The following is a 24360-nucleotide window of genomic DNA, read 5'->3' as shown; positions in this document are numbered from 1 at the left end:
GATGTATTCACCTCCCACCCATGATTTAGTCACCTCCCACCCATGATGTATTCAACTCCCACCCATGATGTATTCACCTCCCACCCATGATGTATTCACCACCCACCCATGATGTATTCACCTCCCACCCATGATGTATTCACCTCCCACCCATGATGTATTCACCTCCCACCCATGATTTAGTCACCTCCCACCCATGATTTATTCACCTCCCACCCATGATGTATTCACCACCCACCCATGATGTATTCACCTCCCACCCATGATGTATTCACCTCCCACCCATGATGTATTCACCTCCCACCCATGATGTAGTCACCTCCCACCCATGATTTATTCACTTCCCACCCATTCTTGACATTCACCAGAGGTGATAGTAATCATCTTCATCTCACTAATAATTATATTAATATCTGCCAGTCCAGTATTCCTCAAGCCCTCGCACCACATACGAAACCTGTACATCTTTCTTCAATTATGGCGTCGATGTTACATGTATTAAAGAGTTTAGGAGCGTGGAAACTTTTCAAGCGAAGGTTGTTACTGTTACAAGCATCCTCCTGGTGCTCACAACTCACAAACTGTTTAATAAATGTAAACAGAGCCGCCATGATTATAGAAAGATGTACAGGTTTCGTAATGGGTTGCGTACATGCTTAATGCATCCCTGGGAGGAAGTAATCTTCCCAGCGCGAGGTCATCACCTTTAACCTTGGGATCTGCTGATGCGATTTTTTTCCTGGGTTTCTCAAGGCGGAAATGTGATGATATCCTTATCAGCCTTGTTTTATGTTTCTGTTGTTGTTGGTATCATGTTGTTGCTGTTGTTCCTACATGTGTTGCTATATTCCCCCAGTCTTATGTTTGAAGTACCTAGCAGAAGCTGTAGTGAGAGTGACGGACACCGCCTTGACCACTACCTGAGAGAATCTGAACATCTAAGTCAGTAGGAATGTGTGTAGAATAATAAACCCCACATTGTTTGAGTTGGGAAAACACTATTTGTTAAATATATATATAATGTTCTTAAAAGATTCCCCCATTTTGTGCCTGCAAGATAATGTAAGATTTTAAGGGTTGACAGTGTTAATATTCTTGTTTGAGACAGTTTAGCAAGTCTCAGCTGTCTGGGTACAAGTGACAGGATGAACAACCCAGCGGGTTTTCTTCCTATTGGGGAGTGTTGTACATGCTGCTATGGCGGTGTGTCCACTCACAGGATGAGTGGCGCTGCCCAATACTGTCACTATGGCGGTGTGTCCACTCACAGGATGAGTGGACGCTGCCCAATACTGTCACTATGGCGGTGTGTCCACTCACAGGATGAGTGGCGCTGCCCAATACTGTCACTATGGCGGTGTGTCCACTCACAGGATGAGTGACGCTGCCCAATACTGTCACTATGGCGGTGTGTCCACTCACAGGATGAGTGGCGCTGCCCAATACTGTCACTATGGCGGTGTGTCCACTCACAGGATGAGTGGCGCTGCCCAATACTGTCACTATGGCGGTGTGTCCACTCACAGGATGAGTGGCGCTGCCCAATACTGTCACTATGGCGGTGTGTCCACTCACAGGATGAGTGACGCTGCCCAATACTGTCACTATGGCGGTGTGTCCACTCACAGGATGAGTTTGCGCTGCCCAATACTGTCACTATGGCGGTGTGTCCACTCACAGGATGAGTGCCGCTGTCCAATACACTCTCCCTTCGGGTCAAAATTTAAATTTAAGTACTACCAGACAGCCATTAACAGGACAATGATATATACAGTTAATGTAACCAAATAATTCCTAGCTCCATGCAGTCTCAACACTCGCTGTTATAAATGTCTGACCAACTAGCAATGAATGTCTGTTTTCTCATTGGTCAGCTGACCCAAGAGTGTTCCATGGGTCCAAGGCTGCAACCAAATAATCTGGAAGGTTCCACCGCATTCACATTAGAGAAGCTTGGTCTTGGCGCACCTGGGAGCAGCGTCTGCAGGGCTACTACCAGGGCTACTACTAACTATAACCAATAGTTACGGCTAATCTATATCTCTGAGAGAGAATGTGTGTGTGTTCCAAGTAAGGAGGCCAGATGATTAAGCCTGACCACACACCGTCCCCACAGCACCCAAGCGGCCATCGGGGGCGTCATCCCCTCTGTCAAGAGCGCGGGAACACAGTTGAGGTTGATGAATGCTAGGTGTCCTTGACTATACCATCATGACCTAGACCCTCACTGGCGTCCCTCCATCCTGTCTCAAGCCCCTCTCTTAATGCCTCCTCTTCTCCCTCACACCTCTACGTCTTCTTCCCTGCCTTGTTGCTCCCTCCCTCACCCCCCCTCCCCCGGTGAGAGGTGAGGGAGGCAGCTCACTAACATAACCTCCACCTCCCCAACATGACCACCACCTCCCCAACATGACCACCACCTCCCCAGCATGACCACCACCTCCCCAACATGACCACCACCTCCCCCAACATGACCACCACCTCCCCAACATGACCACCACCTCCCCAATATAACCTCCACCTCCCCAACATGACCACCACCTCCCCAATATAACCTCCACCTCCCCAACATGACCACCACCTCCCCAACATGACCACCACCCCCCCAACATGACCACCACCTCCCCAATATAACCTCCACCTCCCCAACATGACCACCACCTCCCCAACATGACCACCACCTCCACCAACATGACCACCACCTCCCCAACATGACCACCACCTCCCCAATATAACCTCCACCTCCCCAACATGACCACCACCTCCCCAATATAACCTCCACCTCCCCAACATGACCACCACCTCCCCAATATAACCTCCACCTCCCCAACATAACCACCACCTCCCCAACATGACCACCACCTCCCCAATATAACCTCCACCTCCCCAACATGACCACCACCTCCCCAACATGACCACCACCTCCCCAACATGACCACCACCTCCCCCAACATGACCACCACCTCCCCAACATGACCACCACCTCCCCAACATGACCACCACCTCCCCAATATAACCTCCACCTCCCCAACATGACCACCACCTCCCCCAACATAACCACCACCTCCCCAACATGACCACCACCTCCCCAACATGACCACCACCCCCCCCAATATAACCTCCACCTCCCCAACATGACCACCACCTCCCCAATATAACCTTCACCTCCCCAACATGACCACCACCTCCCCCAACATGACCACCACCTCCCCAATATAACCTCCACCTCCCCAACATGACCACCACACCCCCAATATAACCTCCACCTCCCCAACATGACCACCACCCCCCCAATATAACCACCACCTCCCCAACATGACCACCACCCCCCCCAATATAACCTCCACCTCCCCAACATGACCACCACCTCCCCAATATAACCTCCACCTCCCCAACATGACCACCACCCCCCCCAATATAACCTCCACCTCCCCAACATGACCACCACCTCCCCAACATGACCACCACCTCCCCAATATAACCTCCACCTCCCCAACATGACCACCACCTCCCCAACATGACCACCACCTCCCCAACATGACCACCACCTCCCCAACATGACCACCACCTCTCCAATATAACCTCCACCTCCCCCAACATGACCACCACCTCCCCAACATGACCACCACCTCCCCAATATAACCTCCACCTCCCCAACATGACCACCACCTCCCCAATATAACCTCCACCTCCCCAACATGACCACCACCTCCCCAACATGACCACCACCTCCCCCAACATGACCACCACCTCCCCAACATGACCACCACCTCCCCAGCATGACCACCACCTCCCCAACATGACCACCACCTCCCCCAACATGACCACCACCTCCCCAGCATGACCACCACCTCCCCAACATGACCACCACCTCCCCAATATAACCTCCACCTCCCCAACATGACCACCACCTCCCCAATATAACCTCCACCTCCCCAACATAACCACCACCTCCCCAACATGACCACCACCTCCCCAATATAACCTCCACCTCCCCAACATGACCTCCACCTCCCCCAACATAACCTCCACCTCCCCAACATGACCACCACCTCCCCCAACATGACCACCACCTCCCCAACATGACCACCACCTCCCCAATATAACCTCCACCTCCCCAACATGACCACCACCTCCCCCAACATGACCACCACCTCCCCAACATGACCACCACCTCCCCAATATAACCTCCACCTCCCCAACATGACCACCACCTCCCCCAACATGACCACCACCTCCCCAACATAACCACCACCTCCCCAACATGACCACCACCTCCCCAATATAACCTCCACCTCCCCAACATGACCACCACCTCCCCATTATAACCTCCACCTCCCCGACATGACCACCACCTCCCCAATATAACCTCCACCTCCCCAACATGACCACCACCCCCCCAACATGACCACCACCTCCCCAACATGACCACCACCCCCCCAATATAACCTCCACCTCCCCAACATGACCACCACCTCCCCAATATAACCTCCACCTCCCCAACATGACCACCACCTCCCCAATATAACCTCCACCTCCCCAACATGACCACCACCTCCCCAATATAACCTCCACCTCCCCAACATGACCACCACCTCCCCAATATAACCTCCACCTCCCCAACATGACCACCACCCCCCCAACATAACCACCACCTCCCCAACATGACCACCACCCCCCCAATATAACCTCCACCTCCCCAACATGACCACCACCCCCCCAATATAACCTCCACCTCCCCAACATGACCACTCCCTCCCCAACATGACCACCACCCCCCCCAATATAACCTCCACCTCCCCAACATGACCACCAACTCCCCAATACAACCTTCACCTCCCCAACATGACCACCACCTCCCCCAACATGACCACCACCCCCCCAATATAACCTCCACCTCCCCAACATGACCACCACCCCCCCAATATAACCTCCACCTCCCCAACATGACCACCACCTCCCCAACATGACCACCACCTCCCCCAACATGACCACCACCTCCCCAACATGACCACCACCCCCCCCAATATAACCTCCACCTCCCCAACATGACCACCACCTCCCCAATATAACCTCCACCTCCCCAACATGACCACCACCTCCCCCAACATGACCACCACCTCCCCAACATGACCACCACCCCCCCAATACAACCTTCACCTCCCCAACATGACCACCACCTCCCCCAACATGACCACCACCCCCCCAATATAACCTCCACCTCCCCAACATGACCACCACCTCCCTAATATAACCTCCACCTCCCCAACATGACTACCACCTCCCCAATATAACCTCCACCTCCCCAACATGACCACCACCTCCCCCAACATGACCACCACCCCCCCAATATAACCTCCACCTCCCCAACATGACCACCACCCCCCCAATACAACCTTCACCTCCCCAACATGACCACCACCTCCCCCAACATGACCACCACCCCCCCAATATAACCTCCACCTCCCCAACATGACCACCACCTCCCCAATATAACCTCCACCTCCCCAACATGACCACCACCTCCCCAATATAACCTTCACCTCCCCAACATGACCACCACCTCCCCAACATGACCACCACCTCCCCAACATAACCTCCACCTCCCCAACATGACCACCACCTCCCCAACATGACCACCACCTCCCCCAACATGACCACCACCTCCCCAACATGACCACCACCTCCCCAACATGACCACCACCCCCCCCAATATAACCTCCACCTCCCCAACATGACCACCACCTCCCCAACATGACCACCACCTCCCCAACATGACCACCACCTCCCCAACATGACCACCACCTCCCCAACATGACCACCACCCCCCCAATATAACCTCCACCTCCCCAACATGACCACCACCTCCCCAACATGACCACCACCTCCCCAACATGACCACCACCTCCCCAACATGACCACCACCTCCCCAACATGACCACCACCTCCCCCAACATGACCACCACCTCCCCAACATGACCTCCACCTCCCCAACATGACCACCACCTCCCCCAACATGACCACCACCTCCCCAATATAACCTCCACCTCCCCAACATGACCACCACCCCCCCCCAATATAACCTCCACCTCCCCAACATGAACACCACCCCCCCAATATAACCTCCACCTCCCCAACATGACCACCACCTCCCCAACATGACCACCACCTCCCCCAACATGACCACCACCTCCCCAACATGACCACCACCTCCCCAACATGACCACCACCCCCCCCCCAATATAACCTCCACCTCCCCAACATGACCACCACCCCCCCAATACAACCTCCACCTCCCCAACATGACCACCACCCCCCCCAATATAACCTCCACCTCCCCAACATGACCACCACCCCCCCAGCATGACCTCCACCTCCCCAACATGACCTCCACCTCCCCAACATGACCACCACCTCCCCGACATGACCACCACCTCCCCAACATGACCTCCACCTCCCCAACATGACCTCCACCTCCCCAACATGACCACCACCTCCCCAACATGACCACCACCTCCCCAACATGACCACCACCCCCCCAATATAACCTCCACCTCCCCAACATGACCACCACCCCCCCCCCAATATAACCTCCACCTCCCCAACATGACCACCACCCCCCCAACATGACCACCACCCCCCCCAACATGACCACCACCCCCCCAACATGACCACCACCCCCCCCAATATAACCTCCACCTCCCCAACATGACCACCACCCCCCCAACATGACCACCACCTCCCCAACATGACCACCACCTCCCCCAACATGACCACCACCTCCCCAACATGACCACCACCTCCCCAACATGACCACCACCTCCCCAATATAACCTCCACCTCCCCAACATGACCACCACCTCCCCAACATGACCACCACCTCCCCAACATGACCACCACCTCCCCAACATGACCACCACCTCCCCAACATGACCACCACCTCCCCAACATGACCACCACCTCCCCAACATGACCACCACCCCCCCCAATATAACCTCCACCTCCCCAACATGACCACCACCCCCCCAATATAACCTCCACCTCCCCAACATGACCACCACCTCCCCAATATAACCTCCACCTCCCCAACATGACCACTACCTCCCCCAACATGACCACCACCTCCCCCAACATGACCTCCACCTCCCCCAACATGACCACCACCCCCCCCAATATAACCTCCACCTCCCCAACATGACCACCACCTCCCCAACATGACCACCACCTCCCCAACATGACCACCACCTCCCCAACATGACCACCACCTCCCCAACATGACCACCACCCCCCCCAATATAACCTCCACCTCCCCAACATGACCACCACCTCCCCAACATGACCACCACCTCCCCAATATAACCTCCACCTCCCCAACATGACCACTACCTCCCCCAACATGACCACCACCCCCCCCAATATAACCTCCACCTCCCCAATATAACCTCCACCTCCCCAGCATGACCACCACCTCCCCAATATAACCTCCACCTCCCCAACATGACCACTACCTCCCCCAACATGACCACCACCCCCCCCCAATATAACCTCCACCTCCCCAATATAACCTCCACCTCCCAAGCATGACCACCACCTCCCTAATATAACCTCCACCTCCCCAATATAACCTCCACCTCCCCAACATGACCACCACCTCCCCAATATAACCTCCACCTCCCCAACATGACCACCACCTCCCCAACATGACCACCACCTCCCCAACATGACCACCACCTCCCCAATATAACCACCACCTCCCCAACATGACCACTACCTCCCCCAACATGACCACCACCCCCCCCAATATAACCTTCACCTCCCCAACATGACCACCACCTCCCCAACATGACCACCACCCCCCCCAATATAACCTTCACCTCCCCAACATGACCACCACCTCCCCAACATGACCACCACCTCCCCAACATGACCACCACCTCCCCAACATGACCACCACCTCCCCAACATGACCACCACCTCCCCAATATAACGACCACCTCCCCAACATGACCACTACCTCCCCCAACATGACCACCACCCCCCCCAATATAACCTTCACCTCCCCAACATGACCACCACCTCCCCAACATGACCACCACCCCCCCCAATATAACCTTCACCTCCCCAACATGACCACCACCCCCCCCAACATGACCACCACCCCCCCCAATATAACCTTCACCTCCCCAACATGACCACCACCTCCCCAACATGACCACCACCCCCCCCAATATAACCTTCACCTCCCCAACATGACCACCACCTCCCCAACATGACCACCACCCCCCCAATATAACCTCCACCTCCCCAACATGACCACCACCTCCCCAACATGACCACTACCTCCCCCAACATGACCACCACCCCCCCAATATAACCTCCACCTCCCCAACATGACCACCACCTCCCCAATACAACCTCCACCTCCCTAACATGACCACCACCCCCCCAATACAACCTCCACCTCCCCAACATGACCACCACCTCCCCAACATGACCACCACCTCCCCAATATAACCTCCACCTCCCCAACATGACCACCACCTCCCCAACATGACCACCACCCCCCCAATACAACCTCCACCTCCCCAACATGACCACCACCTCCCCAACATGACCACCACCTCCCCAACATGACCCCCACCTCCCCAACATGACCACCACCTCCCCAACATGACCACCACCTCCCCAACATGACCACCACCTCCCCAATACAACCTCCACCTCCCCAACATGACCACCACCTCCCCAACATGACCACCACCTCCCCAACATGACCACCACCTCCCCAACATGACCACCACCTCCCCAACATGACCACCACCTCCCCAACATGACCACCACCTCCCCAACATGACCACCACCTCCCCCAACATGACCACTACCTCCCCCAACATGACCACCACCCCCCCAATACAACCTCCACCTCCCCAACATGACCACCACCTCCCCAACATGACCACCACCCCCCCAATACAACCTCCACCTCCCCAACATGACCACCACCTCCCCAACATGACCACCACCTCCCCAACATGACCACCACCTCCCCAACATGACCACCACCTCCCCAACATGACCACCACCTCCCCAACATGACCACCACCTCCCCCAACATGACCACTACCTCCCCCAACATGACCACCACCCCCCCAATACAACCTCCACCTCCCCAACATGACCACCACCTCCCCAACATGACCACCACCTCCCCAACATGACCACCACCTCCCCAACATGACCACCACCTCCCCAACATGACCACCACCTCCCCAACATGACCACCACCTCCCCAACATGACCACCACCTCCCCCAACATGACCACCACCTCCCCAACATGACCACCACCTCCCCAATATAACCACCACCTCCCCAACATGACCACTACCTCCCCCAACATGACCACCCCCCCCCCCAACATGACCACCACCTCCCCCAACATGACCACCACCCCCCCAATATAACCTTCACCTCCCCAACATGACCACCACCCCCCCAATATAACCTCCACCTCCCCAACATGACCACTACCTCCCCCAACATGACCACCACCCCCCCCAATATAACCTTCACCTCCCCAACATGACCACCACCTCCCCAACATGACCACCACCTCCCCCAACATGACCACCACCTCCCCCAACATGACCACCACCTCCCCCAACATGACCACCACCTCCCCAACATGACCACCACCTCCCCCAACATGACCACCACCCCCCCAATATAACCTTCACCTCCCCAACATGACCACCACCCCCCCCAATATAACCTCCACCTCCCCAACATGACCACCACCTCCCCAACATGACCACTACCTCCCCCAACATGACCACCACCCCCCCCCAATATAACCTTCACCTCCCCAACATGACCACCACCTCCCCAACATGACCACTACCTCCCCCAACATGACCACCACCCCCCCAATATAACCTCCACCTCCCCAACATGACCACCACCTCCCCAACATGACCACCACCTCCCCCAACATGACCACCACCTCCCCAACATGACCACCACCTCCCCAACATGACCACCACCTCCCCCAACATGACCACCACCTCCCCAACATGACCACCACCTCCCCAACATGACCACCACCTCCCCCAACATGACCACCACCCCCCCAACATGACCACCACCTCCCCAACATGACCACTACCTCCCCCAACATGACCACCACCTCCCCAACATGACCACCACCCCCCCAATATAACCTCCACCTCCCCAACATGACCACCACCTCCCCCAACATGACCACCACCCCCCCAACATGACCACTACCTCCCCCAACATGACCACCACCTCCCCAACATGACCACCACCCCCCCAATATAACCTCCACCTCCCCAACATGACCATCACCTCCCCCAACATGACCACCACCTCCCCCAACATGACCACCACCTCCCCAACATGACCACCACCTCCCCAACATGACCACCACCTCCCCAACATGACCACCACCTCCCCAACATGACCACCACCTCCCCAACATGACCACCACCCCCCCCAATATAACCTCCACCTCCCCAACATGACCACCACCTCCCCAACATGACCACCACCTCCCCAACATGACCACCACCTCCCCAATATAACCACCACCTCCCCAACATGACCACCACCTCCCCAACATGACCACCACCTCCCCAACATGACCACCACCTCCCCAATATAACCACCACCTCCCCAACATGACCACCACCTCCCCCAACATGACCACCACCTCCCCCAACATGACCTCCACCTCCCCAACATGACCACCACCTCCCCAACATGACCACCACCTCCCCCAACATGACCACCACCTCCCCATCCCATGATCAGCTCCCACCTCCCCCCCCATCCTCCCCCTCCCCGCAGATGGTACTGGAAGTTACCTGCCGGGCCGAGGCTCCAGTGTGCTCCAGGCCGGCACCGCGGAACATCCTTCACCGGAGCCTGATATTGTTACGTCTGTGTCCTTACTCGAGTGTTACCCGTGTGCTACTAGATGATGTGTTACGTGAGCACTGCCAAGTGTTCCTTGTGTGTCCCGCTCACTAGAGCCGTGACTCATGGTGCGCGTGTTACGTTACTGAGGTGTTACTTACGTGTAATGTGTTCCGTGTTTGCTGGTACTCTGTGTGCTCCTTGTGTATGTGTCGTTTTCTGGAGCCTTCATATTGAGTGATGTAGTGTGTGTGTTACGTTTCTGGAGTGTTACTTACGTGTTCGCTGCTGCTGCTGCTGCTTGTCTTCGTTACTAGTGCTCCTTACTTGTATGTTCTTACTTGATGTGTTCCTCACGTGTCCTCTGCTACTTCATATGCCAGCTCCTACTTGATGTGCTCCTTATGTGCCAGCTGCTACTTTATACGTTTCTTATGTATCTGCTGCTACTTTGTCTTTTTTTGTTAATGTTCTGTGCTACTTGAAGCGTTTCTTACATGTTCGCAACTATTTTATGTATTACTTATGTCTGCTGCTACTTGCTGCGTTCCTTAAGTGTCGACTACTACTAACTGAAGTGTGACTTACACATGTAAGGCACAGTGTGCTACTTAATATATTCAGAAAGTGCTACTGTTTAATGTGTTGTTGGCATGCTGTACCTGTGTGTGTGGATACAGCCAGCTGTATTTGTGTGTGGATACAGTCAGCTGTACCTGTGTGTGTGGATACAGTCAGCTGTACCTGTGTGTGTGGATACAGTCAGCTGTACCTGTGTGTGTGTGGATACAGTCAGCTGTACCTGTGTGTGTGAATACAGTCAGCTGTACCTGTGTGTGGATACAGTCAGCTGTACCTGTGTGTGGATACAGTCAGCTGTACCTGTGTGTGTGTGGATACAGTCAGCTGTACCTGTGTGTGTGGATACAGTCAGCTGTACCTGTGTGTGGATACAGTCAGCTGTACCTGTGTGTGGATACAGTCAGCTGTACCTGTGTGTGTGTGGATACACATCAACGCCTCCGTCAAGGTGGTGAGGTGTGGACGACGTCACTACACTCATTACAGTGACCTCACTATACGAGCAAGGTCACGCAGTCTACTGAAGTCACCTGATGCTCTTAATTCGATGATGTCACTGTACAAACGGTGATGTCACGGTATCTGTATGATCCTCTGTCCTGTGTGACAATGAATTATCCTCACTCTAATAAGACCTAATTAAATTCCTCAGATTAGGCAAAATTGTAATTATTTTTTGTCAATAAAGATGTTAATAATAATAAAATGTTTCCAGTGAAGTTGGTTAATTATGTGTCGAGAGGCGTTGACATGACTGTTGTCTCTAGCCTCGGCTGCTCAATAGTGCTTCAAGAACTTTAAAAAAGTGGAAGGAAAATAATGGATAAATATACAATTATAATATAATAAATAACATTGGTTCAGACTTCAAAATGATTTAAATTTGCGAGTTAAAAGTCAAGAAAACGTCAAAAGTAGGGAGAGGTTGAGCCACTCCTGCGCCGCTACTCAAGGTGGACCTCAAGACTGGGAGCAGGACCTTGGAGCATGTCGTGGACGGGTCGGTGGAGCCTCCTGCTGCTGCTGGTCTGGTCGCTCCTCGGGGTAAGTGAAGGTGCTCCTCTACTTGTCAGGGGCTTAAGATAACACAATGATAACAGCCTGCGTCAAGCTCTCAACATGTCCTTCCTCGGCTCAGTGCTAGGACGTTTTTCTGAAATATATATAACCAGTAAAATATATATATATATAAATATTTAACCAGGAAAAATCTACTTATTAGGGAAAGACTAAGAAAAACTGAATATTTTGAATATAAACTCATTGAATGCCAAGTTTGTACCAGTCCTTTAAGTAAGAAAGTCAATGAGAGCAATGCTGGGATTCGAACCCTGCGTCGTGGGTACTCCAAATCCATCTGCACCTTACCTCTGGACCACAGAGTAAATTATTCTGCAATATCCCCCCCACCCCGCCATGTCAATCTCACTTGTTCTTCTCCATCCATCAATATTTCCTTCTGAAAGACCTTCTTATTTCCCGAAAAAAGTTTACATTTTTTACTTTGTTTTTTATAATGTTTCCCCTACCAATCACTGCACTGTTTATTTTATTAGGGCGCCTGACAGCTGGGTGGACAGCGCTCCGGATTCGTAGTCCTGAGGTTCCGGGTTCGATCCCCGGTGGAGGCGGAGACAAATGGGCAAAAATGTTTCTTTCATCCTGATGCCCCTGCTCATCTAGCAGTAAATAGGTACCTGGGAGTTAGACAGCTGCTACGGGCTGCTTCCTGGGAATGTGTAACAAAAAGGAGGCCTGGTGGAGGACCGGGCCGCGGGGACGTTAAGCCCCGAAATCATCTCCAGACAACATCAAGATATCTCTCCTCTCTTTTAGTCAATTCTCCCTTCTTACTGTATTGACCAATATTACCAAATCCACAAGGGCCGTGACGAGGATTCGAACCTGCTCCGAGAGCATCCCAGTGTATTGACCAATATTGTCCACCGCCGACAGGCATCAATAATTCCCTCCCCTTATTGTCCAGGGTCACAACAGCCGCCATGTTCCCCTAGAGAGTCGGTCACAAGGCTCACTCTCAAGGTATATCCAGCAATTAGATCATTAACGATAATTAGTTGATTTACAGCCAGTTGTATGCGTGTGAACTACCTGTAGGGGGGGGGGGGCCCGGGGGGCCTCACCTCACTCTTCTCTCATCTTAACAAATTATATATTTTTAGGGTAAATTTTAAAAAATATTCGACGTGATTATCTGGCTACACAAAGTCTATACCCTGTGGACCCCCGCGCCTGGCCTGAGGTTGGAGGGGGGGGTATGACAAGGGGTCACGAGAGTTCAGGTGTGTACACACCGGAGTTTATTACGCCAAGCGGTTTACAGGTGTGTGGCGTCACACACCTCGTACTCCCTACACATGTAACACAACAACTGTAATATCGTATTTTGGTTGGGTTGGGGTTAGGACAGGTTGGGTTAGGGTTGGGTTAAGTTAGGTTGGGTTGAGACAGGTTGGGTTAGGGTTGGGAGAGGCTTATAGAGTAGGAAAGGTTATAGAGTAGCGGTGAGGCAGAGGAGCACGTCCTGGTGGTGTCAGCGGCAGGACACCAAGACCTGCTGGGTAATAACCTGGCGGAGGAACATGTCCCGGCCACCCGGGTTTATATTAAGAAAACCACCAGCCAAAAAAAAGGGGGGAAAAATCTGAAAGAAAAAACAAATAGAGTATGAATGTCTCCCGTACAGGCGGACGTGGTGGTGTATGTGAGGTGCTCTGGGTGGTGAGTGAGTGAGTGAGTGAGTGAGTGAGTGAGTGAGTGAGTGAGTGAGTGAGTGAGTGAGTGAGTGAGTGAGTGAGTGAGTGCGTGCATGGGTGGGAATATATATTTTTCGGGTTATCCTTCACTAGATTGGGATATCTGGGACTTTCTCTTTCTCTTGCAATATCAACTGCTGGAAAACTCACGGAAAACAAAACTATATTTTCAGTCATTGAGAATCGCAATAGGAGCTGAGCCTTCTTAATGTGCGTCTGGGCAAAGGGGCTGATCCCTGATCCACCTATGACAGACCCCTACCACCCACGTGTCACCCTGAAAAGTTGATTTGAGGCTAAACACCCCCCCCCCCCCATGTGACTGCCCTCTAACCTTGGCTCTTCAGAAAGAAACTGACAGACATTCTCTTGTATAGATACAGCAATGTAACAAGTGACAGGATGAACGACCCAGCGGGTTTTCTTCCTATTAGGTAGTGTTGTACATGCTGCTATGGCGGTGTCCACTCACAGGATGAGTGCCGCTGCCCAATAAACTCGCCCCTTGGGGCAAACTGAAGCTGAGAAATTACCAATCAAAACATTCAGCATCAGCTGTTAGTCTAGACTAATAAAATGAGAGAGATGAGAGGGCAGGAAATGCCTCCACCCGCCGGATGGGCGAGTATGTCTGTCGTCCAGAGTGGTGCCAACTTGCCAGCACCACTATCCACCAGGCCGCGCCTAACCGCAACCGTACGCACCTACAGCAACCCACCTAGCCTACGAGACCGACGGATCAATGGTTGGAGAAAGCAGCGTGCAAGTTTGAAAGCTAGTGTGAGTGTGAGGTACTCGTACATTGAATTGAAATTGAAATAAGTTTATTGAGGTAAAATACACACAAAGGGGATGAGGTAGCTCAAGCTATTCTCACCCCGTTCAGTACATCGTGTTAATACATACATAGACACACATCACAAACAATAAACATATTACCAAACATTCTGAGAGATAAAAATATACATTTCCTATATACTCTTATAGATGGTGTGAGGAGGGGTGAGGAGGGCGTGGGAAGTTCAGCACTCAAGGTCAACACATTATACGCCCCGGGGTGGGGTCATGGGGGCACAGGAAGGGGGTAGGGGAGGAGGGTTAAAGGTCACTATGGGGAGGGGGGATTATAGGGGGTGTGTTCTTACCTAAGAGTGGCTAGGAGAAGTGAGGTTTAGCTGTGTGGCCCCGTCTGCTATAGTCTGTTCACTACCTGTCCTCAGGCCAAGTCCATTCCATCCAGCGGTCGACCCCAAAGACGCATTCATCAATTTTAACATGCTGTACATTCAATATAGAAATTTTCTCAAATATAAATTAATATTATTTTATATTACAATACTGTACATATTTAGGCACTGGTTAGACACAGAGATCACACTAACGTGATGCATCAAATGAACAAATCCACAAGGGCCGTGACGAGGATTCGAACCTGCGTCCGGTAGCATCCCAGACACTGCCTTAATCGACTGAGCTACGACAGGGTAAAAGGGTTGAACTTCGGTTTCAACCCTTTTACCCTGTCGTAGCTCAGTCGATTAAGGCAGTGTCTGGGATGCTTCCAGATGCAGGTTCGAATTCTCGTCACGGCACTTGTGGATTGTTCATTTGCACTGGTTAGGTTAGGTGTTTAGGTTCTGTTGGCGATTATTTGTATTTGTAGTACGTGGGTGAAGCATTTATACAATTGTGGTTCGAACACAAGTAAGTGAAACACTTGTTCCGGAAGCGTTCGGACGTCATCAGTTGTGAGTCGTGTGTAAACCATTTTTCATTCATAAACACCTAGGGGTTTGGCGGGTGGATGGAATGGACTTTGGGCCTTTGTTTATGAGGACGGGCTGATACACACTATTAAAATGTTCAAACGCTCTGCCTACTACGTCACCACTGTTTATTATTTGTATCTTATAAAACATAATTATTATTATTTATTATTATTACACAATAAAATTTCGATACAAATTTTGTAGAGCAGCTGTGTAACAGAAAACGTTGCGACAGTCGCAAGTTACAGAAAACGAAAGTTATCTGGAATAACTTAACAATTTTGAAATTAATAGAAAAATACTCATTTTACTCTGCCATAGCGTCACTGTGGAGACGGTGCAAGAACGCTTGCATAAATGAATAAATAAATAAATAAATAAATAACCAACCAGCGATAATTTATTAGTTACTCCTAGAGAAAAACGGACATTCACCTAGTAGAAAACGGAGAGTCAAACCAGTGATAAGGTATACTACAGTATCTTGACCCCACGGGGCAGCACGGGAGACAGCTCCCGCCACGCAGGGTGCATTCCCACCTCCACTGATCTCCAGTATCAGCTCTTGATACTGGTAATGGCTCAAAAGGGCCACCACTTACGGGCTATTCATGCCCGTGCCACCTTTTGGGTGGCTCAATCTTCATCAACCAATCAACCACGGGGCAGGGAATGAGGCGACATTCCACCCGGGAATACTTCATTTAATCTGACAACATTTGTCACAAGTTTACAGGTATATTACGTCACCTAAGACACCAAGAGCCACCATAATACAGGGCTGCTAAGTTGACATACACCTAACACACCACGAGAGAATATCATGAGTGGCAGGGCAAGGGACCTCCATACAAAACCCATATGTGTATAGATACACTTTGGTTGTCCCCGGTCACATAACATCATATCGCTCCACTGCGCTGGTCTACCTCAGTTCAGCTACTGATGAAGGCGTGACAAGAAGCCGAAGGCGCTCTACCTGTTATCTTTTCAATTTCCACTGTTGTTGTTTTGTTTAATTAAAGATTCGCGGCTTGGAACAAAAGTTCCAAGTAGCACGGGCTATGGTGAGCCCGAGATTTCCACTTTCCATCATTCTGCACACTTATGATCAGGGTTTTTGATCTGTTGCTTAAATTGCAAAGTATAAATCTAAAATAGAAAAAGTGCAGAGGTTTGCAACTATATTAATGCTAGAGCTAGGAAGGTTAAATTGGACCACATAACCTTGGGGGGGGGGGGGGGAGAAACAGGGAAGATATGATCACAACACTCAAGATACTGACGGGTGTACACAAGGAGGACAAGATCAGCCTATTTAAAGTGAGAGAAAGCAGGACACGAGGACACAGACGGAAGCTGGAAACAAATGAGTCAAAGAAATGTAAGGAAACATTTGCTGGAGTGCCAGTGCTTGCTCCAACAAGCCAGGCACTCCAGCAAGCCAGGCACTACAACAAGCCAAGCACTCCAGCAAGCCAGGCACTACAGCAAGCCAAGCACTCCAGCAAGCCAGGCACTCTAGCAAGCCAAGCACTCCAGCAAGCCAGGCACTACAGCAAGCCAGGCACTCTAGCAAGCCAGGCACTACAGCAAGCCAAGCACTCCAGCAAGCCAGGAACTACAGCAAGCCAAGCACTCCAGCAAGCCAGGCACTCTAGCAAGCCAAGCACTCCAGCAAGCCAGGCACTACAGCAAGCCAGGCACTCTAGCAAGCCAGGCACTACAGCAAGCCAAGCACTCCAGCAAGCCAGGAACTACAGCAAGCCAAGCACTACAACAAGCCAAGCACTCCAGCAAGCCAGGCACTCTAGCAAGCCAAGCACTCCAGCAAGCCAGGCACTACAGCAAGCCAAGCACTACAACAAGCCAAGCACTCCAGCAAGCCAGGCACTCCAGCAAGCCAAGCACTACAACAAGCCAAGCACTCCAGCAAGCCAGGCACTACAGCAAGCCAAGCACTACAACAAGCCAAGCACTCCAGCAAGCCAGGCACTCCAGCAAGCCAAGCACTACAACAAGCCAAGCACTCCAGCAAGCCAGGCACTACAGCAAGCCAAGCACTACAACAAGCCAGGCACTACAGCAAGCCAAGCACTACAACAAGCCAGGCACTCCAGCAAGCCAAGCACTACAGCAAGCCAAGCACTACAACAAGCCAAGCACTACAACAAGCCAAGCACTACAACAAGCCAAGCACTACAACAAGCCAAGCACTACAACAAGCCAGGCACTCCAGCAAGTCAAGCACTACAGCAAGCCAGGCACTACAGCAAGCCAGGCACCGTCGGAAGTGACGTGCCACAATAACCTAGGTCACCCAGTAAGCTAATGAAGACATTAAGCCAGGTAACCCCGGCGCCTCCCGCACATGTGGAAATATTAGTGACTCCCCTAGCCTCAGGAGGAAGCCCCTCTCCCCCCTCATCACTCCTAAGGTAATAACACCCCGGAGGTGAGGGGGAGGGGAGGTGATTAATCCTTCCAACTATCCCCCTACTCTCACACTATCCCCCTCTTTGTACCCTCTTTCCGGCCCCATTAGTTCCTGGACGAGCGGCCCCTCTCCATTGTCTTCCCGCTAAAAATGTGGGCTGGTGGCGAGGCTCCGCCCAGATTCACGAAGCAGTTACGCAATTACTTACGAACGTGTACATCTTTCCTCAATCTTTGGCGGGGTTTGTTGACACTCGGCCGTGATTGGTGCGTTCCTGGCGGTGATCTGCTTTGTGACTGGTGGCGCTGGTGTCTTGGGGTTCCTGCCTCTTGAAAAATCTGGCGAATCTTCTTCAAAATGGTTTTGATTATGCGAATTTACTGAAATGTTTCCCACAGATGGTGTTCATAATGTCTCTGTTGGGAGATTAACTGCAACTTTCTAGACTCGTGATTGGTGTTCTTCTGACCAATGAGCTGAGCCTTCTCAAAACTCCAAAACCAGTTGTTTTATCATTAACATTTTAAATTACCTTGTTTTTAGTCGGTATTTAAGAGTTTGGAAGACTTAACTCTCCAATCAACAGTCCTTGTTCAGGGCAGTTAGAAGACTTGGCTTATAATAATAATAATAATAATAATAATAATAATAATAATAATAATAATAATTCATTGTGTCGGGGGACAGGAAGCCAGAGTGTATTCATACACATTTTGGCTTTTACCAAGGCCCCCCCCCTGAAGGTCGAATTACTGACCCCGCCCAGGATGCAGCCCCACAACAAGCTGACTAACTCCTGGAGTACCTACTCACTGCTAGGTGAACAGAAGCATTAGGTGAAAGGAAATGCACCTAACGATTTCTGTTCCGCTCGGGATTCCAAGCCGGAATTCTGGATTGTGCGTGGAGAATGAAGCCGACTATGCTACCGGGGACCCTTCCAATACAAGATGTGTGGTGAGGGCGGCGGTGATAGGCTTAAGCACCTCATGGTTCCGTAGCTAAGCAACTCACAGTCAGGTGACCTGGGTACGAAAGGTTATCACGCCGTTTTGGAGCAAATTTTTGTACATTTCCTCACGATCAGTGTTGGAATTGTCCCAAGTTTCCCGCCAGGAGGCCGTGCTGGGGCCAGGAGGCCGTGCTGGGGCCAGGAGGCCGTGCCGGGGCCAGGAGGCCGTGCTGGGGCCAGGAGGCCGTGCTGGGGCCAGGAGGCCGTGCCGGGGCCAGGAGGCCGTGCCGGAGCCAGGAGGCCGTGCCGGGGCCAGAAGGCCGTGCCGGGGCCAGGAGACCGTGCCGGGGCCAGGAGGCCGTGCCGGGGCCAGGAGGCCGTGCCGGGGCCAGGAGGCCGTGCCGGGGCCAGGAGGCCGTACCGGGGCCAGGAGGCCTGTAGAAACTGCTGATTTTCTCTGGCGAGTTTTTCCTGGTGTGCGGTAATTAATGGTGAGAATTGATCCAGCTCCGACGGCTTCATCAGGTGGACTGATCCAGAGGTAATCTTTTTCTGGTAGAACTTTGTCCCGTATCTTATTATGTCCTGTTTACTAGCTGTTAGCTCTTAGACCCCGTCTGTCTAACCGTCTGTTGTTTACTATACTGACTCCCGACCAAGCTCACACACACACACACAACATGCATCCCCAGGATGCAGCCCACAACAGCTCTCTAACTCACATATTAAACCCGTGGCATGTCGTCTCTGTCTCATTTGACTGCTTGAGAGCTGACAAGGTTAATGTTACCTAATAGGCTTTCTTAACTCTCTCTATGATATCCGACTTGTTCACTTCTTGAGTGATGAAGCTACCAACGGGCGGTTCTTGGGTGGCTTTGGTGACCCGTGAGAGTGTGTGTCAGTACTCTTCTGAGTGTATTTACCGGGTTGAGTCCGTGGGGGTACGTTTTGGAGAAGTCATGTGGCACTCTATTCATTGATGACAACCCTGACTCACCATTGTTGGGAACGAACACAGTAACAATCACTGTGAAAATAATGGATGAGGCTGGCCCCAAACGTCTGACCCTTAACCTTGGTCAAACATTCAAACGTTTAGATATTGATATATTGCAGAGGCCACTCTCGGTACAGTTGCTTGGTGTGATGAGAGGTTGTGGGATGTTTAGGTCAGTTGAAATGAGAGCTTTGTATTAATTATTTTGTGTTGCAGGACCAGTGCTGTTACATTTACCACGTGTTGCAGGGTCAGTACTGAGCTATTTACCCTGTGTTGCAGGGACGGGAGTGTGAAAGCGGCGGCAAGGGCGTATTGCGGGTGCGTGTGACAAGCTTCACTAACGACCTGTCCAGAGGCGCTGAAGGCGAGTGTTGCCTCAACCCTGGAGGCCGCAGGGCGCCGCCTTGCAGCTTGCATTGCCGCACCTTCTTCAGGTACTGTTCTCACTTAGTTGTACTTGCCGGGGATGAGGCCACGGCTCTTGGGTCCCGCTTCTCGACCCTAAATCGACTGATATATAGTTTCCAGAGATTATTGGGCTATGTCATATCTACATTGACTGTGTATGGAGTCTGCCTTCACCATTCCAACTGTTCATTACCCTCATACTGAAATAATTCTTAGTTATGTCTCTGGGCTCAATTGGGTACTTAGTTTCCATGTGTGTTGTAGGCCCCAGCAAAAGCTGGAGAGTGGGGATGGGGGAAAGGAATAACCACGAAGGTCACCAGGACGAGCACCGAGCATTGGCTCCTGGAGACAAACACAAAGCGGTGAAAACTGTGTAATGAGAAGTTGGAGTTCATGGAAGGTGGTATAAAATCCACGAATATTCTATTGAAGAATAGACACTGTCAAAATGGGAGAGAACAGTAACAAAGAACAATGAAAAAACAAAGGCAAAGAAGAACACAGCATACTGAAGAAGATCAGTGTAATCAGGGTTAGGGGACATGAGTAAATTTAGCAACGATGATGGAGTTAAGGGAGCGGGAGGATGGACCAAGCGCGGGCCAGCGAAGGAAGGGGTGCATCGTCCCCAGCGGTCTCCCCTCTTTTCAACAGGGGGAGTCCTACTGCCTCGTCCATTCTCCCACACTGGTGTAAAGACCTCATTCTCCCTTTCGCCCCAGCCTGGACACCCAGCCAAAGTAGACCCCTCCAGCGGGTGGTCAGGTGACTCACAAGGACCCTACGGTGGTGCCCTTTTGCACATACAACACCCAAAGAGATGCAGGAGAGGGGGCGGAGGCAACCCTTACCGGTCCCAGGGAGGTGTTGGTGAGCCCCTCACCACAAGGCAACACCGCGGAGGGGGAGCTGGCTAGGATGGGCTGTGATCCTCCAGAGATAAGAAGAGTTTACAGCTCTCCCAGGCGTCCCTAGCAGGCTGTGTGCACACTGAAGGGTGGCCTTGGGTGTCTCTTTGCCCCGGGCAAGAATAATAATTGCCGGCTGCTTGGCCCATTACAAGGAAATATAGTGAGGTAATTGTAGTTAAGTGTAGTGTGAAAGGTGTAGTGAGGGAGGTGTAGTGTAGTGTGAGGTAGGGGATAATAACAACCTTCCGTGTCACCCTACAGAGTATGTGCCACCCACAGTGCCCGCCCGCACCGCCCGCGGCCCCCACCGCCCTCGGCCACCCTCAACACCACCCTGGGCGGGTCGTCGTCGCTACTGGCAGCCGCCATCCTCAACACCCAACCCACCTACCTGGTGACCCAGGCCCTCACGGTCACCGGGCTTGGCCGGCGGGGGAGAAGCAGGCTGGGTGGCCGCAGGTCAGCAGGCGAGAATGGCACCACTTCCCCGACGCCAGCAGGAGAGAGAGAAGGTTGGGGCAGCAGCAGCAGGAGGACAGCACCTCTGCCACAGGTGCCCTGCACTCTGGGGCTCCTGGTGACTGCCGTCGTCACTAACAACAGCCTTCATGCCCCCACTGACGGAGCACTCGACATCACCCTGCCCTTCACCATACCTTGGCCGGTGGGTACCATCCTTCACCATATCCTGGCCGGTGGGTACCATCCTTCACCATACCCTGGCCGGTGGGTACCATCCTTCACCATACCCTGGCCGGTGGGTACCATCCTTCACCATACCCTGGCCGGTGGGTACCATCCTTCACCATACCCTGGCCGGTGGGTACCATCCTTCACCATATCTGCTCACACACACTCTCCCAACACTGACATCATTACCCAAACTTCTCTTATTTTTTGTGTAATAATAATAATCATAATAGTATTGACAAAAATAACAATGATAATACAATAACAGGAATTTATAATCCATGTTTTTCAGGTAACCTTCAAGTTGATAATAGAAGCATGGCATGACGTCACAGGTCGCCTCTTCAAGATTCGACAGCCTCCCAAAAGGACAGGTGAGTACACACACAAATCACAATAGCGTGATATATCAAACGAACAAATCCACAAGAGCCGTAATGAGGGTTCGAACCTACGCACGGGATGTTCCCAGATGCGCCTTAGGTTCCCTTAAGAGACAATTGAGTGTCTGAGTGCTTACCTGTGTGTCTGAGGTAGAAACCCCAAGCTCCTCAACCTCACCTCCTGAGCCCTAGCTGTTAGCTTCTTGCTGTGGAATAGAAAATAATAATAATAATAATAACATAGGAAATGTTGTTGTACAATGTTTTCAAGATACGTCAGGCGTTCACACACACGTGGCCTACGTACCCAAAACTGTACGTAACCACTGTACCATCATCAACGGGACGTAAGCAGTTTACCACCATGAACGGTAACTAGTGTACCACCATGAACGGTACGTAACTAGTGTACCACCATGGACGGTACGTAACTAGTGTACCACCATGGACGGTACGTAACCAAGGGGTGACAATATATTTACAGAGCGCGTGGGTCAGCTGATCGTGCGACACGTGGGTCACCATCGGGTTGAGGGGGAGCGGGTGTGGGCGCACTACGCCCACGCCAACGCCTACACCACCCTCAATTACTCCCTCAAGGTCACCTGCGTCACGCCCTTCCGTGGACCTCGCTGCTCTCAGGTAGGTCAGGTGGTGTGGTGGTGATCTGGTCGTGTGGTGGTGGTCAGGTGGTGTGGTGGTGATCTGGTCGTGTGGTGGTGGTCAGGTGGTGTGGTGGTGGTCAGGTGGTGTGGTGGTGGTCTGGTCGTGTGGTGGTGGCCAGGTCGTGTGGTGGTGGCCAGGTCGTTTGGTGGTCAGGATAGTGTTGGGAACAACACTATCTTCACCCACACAATAACAATTATTACTGAAGCAACTAGTATCCGCTTTAAATAGGTTACCACAAGGAATATAATGCAGGCGATGAGTCACAATAACGTGGCTGAAGTATGTTGACCAGACCACACACTAGAAGGTGAAGGGACGACGATGTTTCGGTCCGTCCTGGTCTATTCTCAAGTCGATTGTGAATGATCGACTTGAGAATAGTCCAGGACGGACCGAAACGTCGTCGTCCCTTCACCTTCTAGTATGAGGTCTGGTCAACATAGGAATATAATATTTAAAAAAGTTTCACCATATGATTAATGACTATTTACATGGTAACACTACTACTACTACTACAAGAGTGGAAGGGGGAGGGGTTACTTAGCAGGAATTAGCAGACAACTCGCCGGCACACCCACCCTCCACAAAATCTAAATACCAACTAATGTTTAAAGAACTTTGAGTCTGGAGTCTCCCGGCTCTCGTCACAGTGTTGTCAAATTGTATTTCTAACAACCTCTCTGTCCACTTACAAGGCATAAACATTATTTCTTAGTCTCTTACTATATTCATACCAACATCTATTCTCAAAGTTTACATATAATAAAATAACTGGTTGCCTAAACTAAGACATTAATATCACAGGACTAAACTTGGCAGGCCATCAGCTGTTGTCTAGAC

At 51.8% G+C, this 24360-nt stretch overlaps 2 protein-coding genes across 2 annotated transcripts in view; one reads left to right on the top strand and one right to left on the bottom strand.

Annotated features, from left to right (window-relative positions):
* The first annotated feature begins 10911 nt into the window (after positions 1-10911).
* Positions 10912-24360, top strand: part of LOC123747094 (uncharacterized) — a 57435-nt gene continuing 43986 nt past the window's right edge. The window contains exons 1-6 of the mRNA XM_069317307.1: positions 10912-10958; positions 12234-12562; positions 20736-20890; positions 22040-22442; positions 22761-22842; positions 23336-23493. Coding sequence (XP_069173408.1) covers positions 12506-12562; positions 20736-20890; positions 22040-22442; positions 22761-22842; positions 23336-23493 — 855 coding nt within the window. The 5' untranslated portion in view covers positions 10912-10958; positions 12234-12505. The remainder of the gene's footprint in view (positions 10959-12233; positions 12563-20735; positions 20891-22039; positions 22443-22760; positions 22843-23335; positions 23494-24360) is intronic.
* LOC123747093 (cytochrome P450 6j1) overlaps positions 22989-24360 on the bottom strand; it is a 68865-nt gene continuing 67493 nt past the window's right edge. The window contains exon 14 of the mRNA XM_045729125.2: positions 22989-23057. The gene's annotated coding sequence lies outside the window, so the exon portion shown is untranslated. The remainder of the gene's footprint in view (positions 23058-24360) is intronic.

Source organism: Procambarus clarkii, chromosome 87, assembly GCF_040958095.1.
Source record: "Procambarus clarkii isolate CNS0578487 chromosome 87, FALCON_Pclarkii_2.0, whole genome shotgun sequence".
NCBI classification, from domain to species: Eukaryota; Metazoa; Arthropoda; class Malacostraca; order Decapoda; family Cambaridae; genus Procambarus; species Procambarus clarkii.
Note: the sequence above shows the minus strand (reverse complement) of the source record. Positions and strands in the feature narration are given on the sequence as shown.